Raw genomic sequence first — 9,541 nt, 5'->3', positions numbered from 1 at the left:
TTGGGAAGGGAAAGGTAGTGGAGGGTGCGGAGGGTACAGAAGACTGCCCCAAGCCCTCCCCTCGGTTGGGGCAGTTATACAGAGCCCGAGGGGAGGGAAAACTCATACAAGACCAATCATAATACAGAACATAACAAGAGTGGCAACCGGCTAGCAAATAGAAACACAACAAGGGAGTGGCCCCCCACCCTAACCCAATCACCCCTCATCCCTGGGAGAACTTTCTGGACTTGGGGAGTGGAGAGAGGGTGATGGGCAGGGGGGTTGCCAGGGAAACATAGGTGGGAACATCAAGATGGACATCAAAAATTGAAAAAGAAAGGGGGAGGGTTGACATGGTCATGGATGAGTGGCAGTTAACTGTACTTGGATTGGGGAGGGAACCCGGGAAATCCCCTAACAGCGCCATCTTAAACTAACTCTACAACTTATAAAATCAAACATTAAACTTGTGAAATCTAACAATAAGACTCTAAAACAACACACACCACAACGTGTATCTATGTAAACGCCTACAGTAATATGTTGGCTACTCTTAAAAACATCCATGAATAAATTCAGCTGCTTGCTTACTGCATTCGTGGGAAAAACAGCAACCATGTTTATGTCCTACAGAGGGTCCAAGTTTTGCCCAAGGAATTATCGCTAAAACACCTGCTGGAACATTCTAGGCTTATGCATGAGGAAGGACACTGGTAACAGATGCAAATGAAAGGTTTATTTATAATCATTACCTGTCCCTATCTTTTATTTGGTTTCTTTTTCTTTTTGGACAGTTACTCAGCTTCTCCTATAACTTTAAAATAAAAATCAACACTAGATTATAGTGGTTAGTGATACAAATACAAGAAGTGAAGTGCTACTACAAACAAACTAATATAAGAAAGAAATTTATGTCTCTTGATAGCACCAAAGCATCTCTCCCTTTAAGCATTCTTACACAGCAGTCCCAGGTTCTGGTTTTTGGTCATATCTAGAACTCCTTGAGCCCTCCTCCTGCTAAACTTCTACCAATGTATCAGTTGCACTTAGAAAAGATAAAACTTTCTCTAAGATCTATGATCAGGCTCAAAAAGCTACATTAAGTTTCTGTAATACATAATCAGAAAACCCAGGACCACAATGAAATAATGGATAACTAGCATCTATTTTTACAGATGCTAATTCTGAACAGGCTTCTCAGACTGTATTTGGCTAAAAATGAAAGCTACTAAAGACAAAAGTTTCATTTGTGGCCTCCTAAATAAAAAACTTCACTATAGCTCCTTTATGCTGCTTCACTTGTAAGGTATTGAACTCTTAGCTGCTTCTGTGTAGATATCCCCAATTTACTGTTTTCAAGCTTAATTCATTCATCCTGCGGTACCTTTTCTTCAGTCACATAGTTGAATAGATTTACTATATAGAAGTATTCATTTTGAATTCTGCAAACTCCTTAATAAACCTTACAAAGACATCTGGCACCTCTGCAAGCTGTTCCAGAAGCTGCAGACCGTTCCTAGACACTGGCATTACCTACCAATGTAAGTAATTGATTTGTACTTATCAAATCACTTGACGGTGATTTGTTTCATATTTTTTTTTTCAAAGATCCCCTATAAAAAAGAAAGGCTGAAAGAAATATTCTGTTATTGCTCACAGATCCTCAATTTCTAAAGGCTTTAAGTACAAAAAACTGATACAAAATATTATGAAACAACATTAGGGTGTAATACCAAGTTAGACAGTAACAGTACTATGATCAAAGGTGCTCCAGCACTTTTTTTCCCTAAGGAGCTTCAATGCACAGTGTGTCCATGGCATCAAGTGCATTGTACATGGTCACAAGCAACTAGGATTTCTCAGTGTCAATCTGCATTTGATGCCCCAAATCTCATGGTTCTTTTTACTGCCAACAGTTGGCCTTGCAATGCTGGTAAAGTGTGAACCATTGATCTTCATGTCGGGTAGTGCTTCCTCGAGGAGCTGCAGGGAGCTATCAGTCACTATTCCAAATACCTGAAGAGTCTTCAGTGTTCGAATTTCACCAAGCTCTCTAGAAAGAGAGAGATGGGAAATTAATAATGAAACTGAAAACATTTTTTGGGGTTTTTCAGCCTGTACCCAAGCTACATAATGCCATTTTTACTAATTTTTTAGAAGAGGGTAAACTACTTAAGCACAAATTTAATGAAACTAGTACTCAACACTGATACTTCAGCAAACTGGCTGAATAAATTACTTTTTTGCTAGTCCCTCTCACAGACTGAAAACAAACTTATTCTTCCATTTTCATATCCTTGGACTTAAAAATCTGGAACAAGTGAAGTAAATTGCACAGATGGAAGTTCCAGGATGTGGCTCAGGGGATACAAGCCGCTGAGTACCATCAATCAGTCCCCAGTTTGGAGCAATATTTTGGTGAGTAGCCAGACTCAGCTTCTTGATTGCTTTATTTTCTCAGTCATTATCTGAACTGAGTATCTTACAAGCAAGTACTGGACAAAATCAAAAGGCTGAGGCATGTGCTGCCACAGCAAAGGTTCTTCAGATCCTCATTTTCAATAGTCCTGTTTCTCTCAACCTTTTTTCTTGTTGTTGGCAATTTCCTTTGTGTCGACATCTTTCCTGAAAGTATTGGGCTTGAAAGCTTCCATACTAATAAAAGGCAGAAGGACCTCATGAGCAAGTCACTCTAAGCCATATTTGAATCACAATCAATAACTGATAAAGGTGCACACAAAAGCAAATATACACAGCTTACTAGTCCAGCCAGTACTGTCTACTCTGCCAGCTCTTCCAAACCTTCCTCCACACTCAGTCTGCTACTGACGACAGTACTGGTCACTGGCAGGACTGCAACCTCCCATGCCAGCAGTGGGTACCACTGGTATAATGCCACTAACACAAGACACAACCCATGCATGGAGCAGCCAGGTCCATGAGTACAGACTGACACCACTGAAAGATAATCTTCCACTGAAAGCTTCCTTCCAGTCTGGATTCTCAGAGGATAACAGGTTCTAGCAGTTGGGTTATTTTATCTTAGTTTTATTACCGATTCCTCGTACTATTAACTTTTTTGAAACAGTATTTGCAATTCTAAACCCAAAATAAAGCAAATTTAAATTAATTCACCCTCTGCATGAACAGCAAACTAAAGCTAATTAGAGGTTACTTACACTAAGGCAGCAGGTGATATCTGGTAACATCGGCTAAGGCACAGGTGTTGTAGGAATACAAGTTGTTTAAAATACTGGAAACATTCAGGCTTTAACATCATGCTGTCACTGTACAGAGAACATATTAAATAAAGTTTTAAGTACACAGCAGCAGTAAATTTGCTATTTTGAAAATTCAGTCAGAGGAATTCACTGAATATCTACTTTTTCTACCACCAAAGTATGTTTTCGCTGACTATGGAAGCAACCCATCTCTCGTGTATGTGCTCTGCATGCAAAGGGGCAGGTGAAGCAGAAGTTTCTCATCACACAGATACTCTGCAGCAGAATTTATGCCACGAACAGGCATGAAATCCAGAGATTTCAGAATACTGAAAGTGACGAAGTCAAAACCAAAACATACCTTTTTTTACAGTTATATGGCCAAGTACCAAATTAGTATTAGAGATGACTTAAACCCTCTCAAGGATGCTAGCCTAATGAACTGTAGGCATCTAAATACTTCCTTCCATTCTACCTATCAATTACCATCTCTTGTTAGTTAACAAACCCTGTAGGTACCTGACATTTATGCTGGGGTAACAAGACATCTTCAATTACTTACCTGCTCCAGATTAGGTCATGCCAGATAGCAAATCTTTTGTAGGTTTAGCTTGAATAGTATTTTCTGGATGTATTTCTGGACCTACACAACCTAGCTAATCCCCTGCACCACAATTATTTAAGGACTGGCTGCACAGGTCTTCTTACCTGAGATCTAAATGGACAAGCAAAGGACATCTCTCCACCAGCGTTTTCACATCTGAAAAGAGATCACAAAGAGTCAGTCCCTCTTTCAGCAGCAAGATGGATATGCTTTATACAGCCTGCTGATGTCCACACATGTTCATTTACATGTTTTCTACTGGAACTCCACAACCCAAGCACAATTTTTAAAATAAAAAATAAATGCTTAAGAGTTAGATCTTATGAAGATACCTTACATGGACTTCTTTTAACCCTCAGCAAAACAGATGTATTTCGTTCAGCAAATTATCCCTAGAAGTCAGTTGCACCAACCATCAACTTAGGAAGGCAGTAATTCAAATGATATTTTTGTAAAATCTACTGGAAACATAGTAATGGTGAGCTGCCTGAAATACTTACATGTAGTGGAAAAGTAATGAAAAGTTTCTACATATCAAATATCCTTTCAGAGCACCAAATCCTTCAGGCATCGCCACTTTTAGCCCACAGAAAGTTCTCATGACAAAAAATTATGGTTTTTTCTGATTTAAACTAAATTTTTGACTTTCTTTCATTGTCTGCAAGTCACACAGATCAGCTGTAGTTCAGATATTACCTAAAAGCCATTGCAAGGTGCTCAACAATGTGCAATAGAATTTTGGTATTTCAGAATTCATGTGCAGAAACTAAACAAAACAATACCTTGATTATGTACTATTCAAGTCTTATGCCTGATAAATTGCACTGAAACATAGTAAAGACACTTAGAGAAAGTGTCTGACAAATGGAAGAGGTCAGCACATGGTCTCTAATGGTTCAATTAGAGGGACCAAGGTTCAAATTCCTGATGTGGAGAAGATTATGTAGCATATTTGTTTATGAGCTTGGGGTTGAGATAAGATTTGCCTATTTTCCCACAAAGAGAATGCATGAGGGGGTCTGTGTGATATTTAAACAGAAATGAGAGGTCACCTCCTGCATGTCATTCAATGCCCTACTGTCATATTCACTCATTGCAAAAATTAAATTCTCTTTACTACAAAAGGACTCTCACCCTTTAGCTATGCTCTTTTTCATTTTGATGTACCCTCCCCCAAATCTTGACTTACCTGCATTTTCTCCAACTTAATGAAACTTTTCTTCCTAGAGCTAGTAGCAAGTAAGTGGTTAAATGTTGATTGCTAAGATTGCCTTCCAAATTTACTCATATTTGGATGTCAGCCTGAAACTCAAGCATGTACTATGACTGTTCTCTTTTAGAAGATGTTTTGAGCAGACACAACAGCAGAAGCCTTAAGAAAGCCTTCCAGATACTGTTCCTGGAGCTAATTCATAGCACACAAAGTCCTGCTTCCAGGACTTACTTCACAAGTAAAGTGAAGAAGCTTTCAGCTGAAGAAAAAATTAGTTTTCACTTGACTGCTCCTAAATGCAGAAGACAAATCATCTCATCCTTCATGCTGGAGCTAGAACTATGAGTAAGTCTCTGACAGCAAGAACTTCAAACTATACAGAGCACAAAAGTTACTGTTAGTACATGACTCTTCTATACAGAGGGTGAATGCCAAGCAGAAGAAAACGTAAAGCCTACTGCTTCATCCCATAGTGGGATAAAGGTTTGTCACATTGCTGTTTACCTGCTATTTGTAGATTCTCTCTGTATCCACTTAAATTTAACTGGGTGATCTTTGAAGTAACATGACTGACTGCTGCTTTGACGTGAGTGGCTGTGAATTCACACCAGGACAAGTTCAGCTCCTCCAGCCTACAGAGAGACAGGGTTGTTAACAAGAATGGCTGAAATGCAGTTCAAGTTCTGCTATTTTCTATTACAGTTGATATTTTTAAAGCAAATACTTGTAACATACCAACTGCCAACTTACTGAATTCATGCCTAGAAATTCTAGTATGACAATAATTAAGCACTAATGAACGGACCAGGTTACCCAGCCAAATCTGTCTCTGGAGATTTTCAAGATCCAACCAGAGAACATCCTCATCCACGTGGACAGTGCTAATTTTAGACCGTGGTCTGGGAAAGGGGTTAAAGTGACTTCCCAAAGCCACTTTCAACTGGAATGATTCAGTAATGGCTTAGGAAGTAAAGGCTCTCTCCAGGAACTGCCACAAGGAGACACTGTCTTTTCATCAGGTTTGTGACCTGAATCTGTTACAAATGAACAGATGGTCACATTGAAAGGAAAAACTACCATCCATTATTAGCATTGGTCAGAGGACCAATTAATCCTAATTAGCATAAAATAATCCATAGTTTTATATAAACATTGGTCATGCTGTGAGCTCAACTCTCTCTATGTGCTTGATTACCTATAGCTTGTCACCATGGGGCTGGGACAAAGTATTGTTCTGTATGCAGGTGTTGTAGCTGTAACCAAGGGACAAAGACACAGTGAATGCACAACTAGAGCATTTAGCTGGCACTCTCTACATAAAATGAAAAAAGTTAAATTACCACTAGCATTCCTAGGATCAGATTTGCCATCTGGTATTCACTGCGCACTGCACAGACTGCCATCCCCTAAAGAGCTCATGATCTGAGTAATCAGACCAAGCAACAGAAAGATTAAGGCTTTGGCTGCCCACTAACTCGCAATTTGATTAAAAAACATGCTTTTGCAGAAGGAATGATTATGTACATTGTCCTGCAGGTCACAGGAAGTCAGCAGAAAGATTGGGACATAAATCCCAAATTCACTGGGGCCCAGTTCAGTGACGTTCTGCCAGCAGATGGTTTAATCACTGGAGCTGTTGATCTGAACACAGCCCTTCATAAACTACAAGGTTACTGAAGGATTATTCTACCATGGAAAGGCACAGTGTTCTCTGCTACTCATCCTGTACTCTGATTGCAGAGGGAACGTTGCAGTTCCAGAAGACACACTTGGTCTTTGTGAGAATCACATACTATTTTCATAAAGAAAATCAAATTAACATGATATCAAAGGAACATAAATGGGGTGTACCCAGCCAAGAAGATGATTCAGAAAACCCATGAAAAACTACAAAAGTACATCTTTGTATTAAAGAAAATAGCTTGATGGAAAGAAATTACCTGACTATTCAGCTAATAATCAACTGTTACACATTTAGGACCAAAAACAGGCATATTAAAAAAAAAGATACAAGAATAACTGGGATGCACAAGGAAAAAATTAAATAATTTGTTTCAGGAATAGCAAAACCTGGTTTTGTCTTACATAGAACAACTGCTCAACATCAGCTCCAAGGCTTCTGCAGAAAACCCTGAGCACCCACAGAGATTTAGTCGTATCAAACTGGGATTTCTAGCAAGGCTTCTGTAGAGAGAAGAAAAAAGAAAAATCTGATAAAATTTCAATGTTGGAACATTGCTTGCTTTGCTAGGATGTGACTATTTTTAACATCTAATTTTCTGGACAGGGAATTGTTCATTAAACATGAAGTACTGCATATTTAATCAGCTGACTAACCTGCGTCACTAAGGGCCTAAACTCTGTACTTGCTGCATCAAAGCACAACATTAAAAGGGACACTTGTCTATGTACTTGACACTGCTGACAAGTCTGCATATTCATAAACAACCAAGTTTACAAGGAAATGGTTTCTTTTCACCTTCTCCTATTGTATGCCAATAAACATACATCACAGCTTATCACAGATTACTACAGCTCTACAAAAGACAAAGCAACCATCCCATTTTTCTGATGTCAGCCTCTGCAAGATGGAGGTTATTCCAGGACAAAACCTATGTCAAAATAGCATCCCCTGAATGCATTTGTTTGCAAGACTAGAGCACATATGCAGTTAGCAAAACCTGGAACACTTAGTATGCACATTTGTTCAGAAGGTGATAAAATCCCATAATTACTCCCTGATTAGCACCCAATTTTCTGGTAAGTTTTAACTGTTACTACTAACAGTATACAAAGCCAAACTATAATGGTTTATTTGTATTCTGATTCCCCCTCTGTAGAGTGAGGAAAGTATCAGAAAGCCAGGGTCTCTGTCATCTAACCTATGGTCTGTGGCACCTCCACAATCCCCTGGTGTGACAGAACAGGAGGTTGACTACACACCCATTAGTGTCTTTGCAGCTGAACCAAAAAACACTTCATCTGCTTGACAGAATCTGTAATCTTCTAAGACTTCATAAGTTCAATAAAAAAGTGAGCAACAGTGCAGAAGCACAATGGGGACCTGGTGGGAAAGCTACTGAAAGCCAGCACACCAAACAGAAAGTTCTCTTGGGAGCAAAAAAATGGAAAAATAAAAGTAGCTCTGCTGTACAGCTTAACTGTGGAAATATGGATCCATAAACCACAGAGAGGTGAGCAGTTTCTCCAACCTCTTGCTACTCTGGGGAATTGGGAGGAAAAAAAAAAAACAAAACTAAATGGCCACCTTAAAATCGTCATTTCAAAATACACCCACAATGAACTTTCCGCTGCATTCTTTCATTAGCCTGCACAAAATGATGGCACCAAACAGAAGGTTTTACTGAATATTCCCAAACATGTCACTCACTTGATGATGTTGTCAGAAAGCACTAGACCCTCCAAGCTGAGGTTCTGCAGCTTTTCACAAAGACAAAGAATACTGTGGAGATCTGCAGCAGACACTGTGCAGTTTGACAAATCCAGGTGCTGAATTTTAAGAAAACTAACAAAAAAAGAGAAGGAGAAAGGTTACTAAAATTGCATTAAAATGTGCTCCATAAATTCCCCACATCACAAATTTACCCCATACACTAAAAGCATGCACAACTTGCAGAAAATATTTCTACTGATTCCTCACAACATCTGAAAGTCTATCCTGCTGGAGTTTAATGATTTTTTGAGTGTACAATGTAAAAATGCTGCAGATGATGATAATTCAGGCCTCTACAAGATAGAAACTGCAAGGACGTTATGGTGCTTGATATTTAAAAAAAAAATCACATCAACTTGGTTTTAAATAACTGACAGGTGAGTGCAGATCCTCCTGTTTCAACACATGCCTAACCATTGATCAGCTCTTCCACACTCCAGACACAGCACAAACACTGCTGCTGGTTGCTATTACCTTAAAACCAAAACCACACAGACTGAATATTTGAGACAGTTTCAGGATTCAGAACATGCAGAAAAAGCCTTACTTGCTTGTTTTAAACAATGGATCCCCAATGCAAGACCTCGGGCAGCGGAACACAGTAACACCTGCGGGCAACAACTGTCCAAGCACTCCTGGCAGCAGATTCCCACCAGTCAAATCAAGAGTCTGCCAGAGAGATTCATCAAATCTGGGACACAGAATTTTACTTGTTAGTGAGTTCAAATATGGGTAACAGGTCAAAGCTGTGAGTAGAACCACAGAAAGTTTCTGGTGGCAAAAACAGGCAGAGAAGGGAAAGCTATTTAATAGACTACAATAATGTTAAAACATGTGAGGCATCTTTTGGTTATACATACCCACATATGGTCTAAATTGAATTATATATGTAAAATAAGATGAGAACCAGACCATTTGATGGTCTATGTAAACAAAGATTTTCCTTAGTACAAGTGAAGAGAAATAATACTTACGAAAGTCGATGCCATCTCTTGCAAATCATAGAAACTTTCAGTAAATCCTTTAGGGGCAAATAAGCAAAGATTGCCAGAAGCAATTCATCTGGA

At 39.1% G+C, this 9,541-nt stretch overlaps 1 protein-coding gene across 1 annotated transcript in view; it reads right to left on the bottom strand.

The window, feature by feature from the left end:
* Positions 1–698: 698 nt before the first annotated feature.
* Positions 699–9,541, bottom strand: part of SKP2 (S-phase kinase associated protein 2) — a 10,698-nt gene continuing 1,855 nt past the window's right edge. The window contains exons 3-10 of the mRNA XM_014309102.2: positions 9,449–9,541; positions 9,022–9,165; positions 8,412–8,546; positions 7,106–7,204; positions 5,525–5,652; positions 3,912–3,963; positions 3,162–3,269; positions 699–2,035 (exon numbers count right to left, since the gene is read on the bottom strand). The exon at positions 9,449–9,541 is cut by the window's right edge and continues 3 nt beyond it. Of these exons, the coding sequence (XP_014164577.1) occupies positions 1,822–2,035; positions 3,162–3,269; positions 3,912–3,963; positions 5,525–5,652; positions 7,106–7,204; positions 8,412–8,546; positions 9,022–9,165; positions 9,449–9,541 (973 nt within the window). The 3' untranslated portion in view covers positions 699–1,821. The remainder of the gene's footprint in view (positions 2,036–3,161; positions 3,270–3,911; positions 3,964–5,524; positions 5,653–7,105; positions 7,205–8,411; positions 8,547–9,021; positions 9,166–9,448) is intronic.

The sequence above is a fragment of the Geospiza fortis genome, unplaced genomic scaffold (assembly GCF_000277835.1).
Source record: "Geospiza fortis unplaced genomic scaffold, GeoFor_1.0 scaffold163, whole genome shotgun sequence".
NCBI classification, from domain to species: Eukaryota; Metazoa; Chordata; class Aves; order Passeriformes; family Thraupidae; genus Geospiza; species Geospiza fortis.
This window is presented reverse-complemented; position numbering and strand designations above follow the sequence as displayed.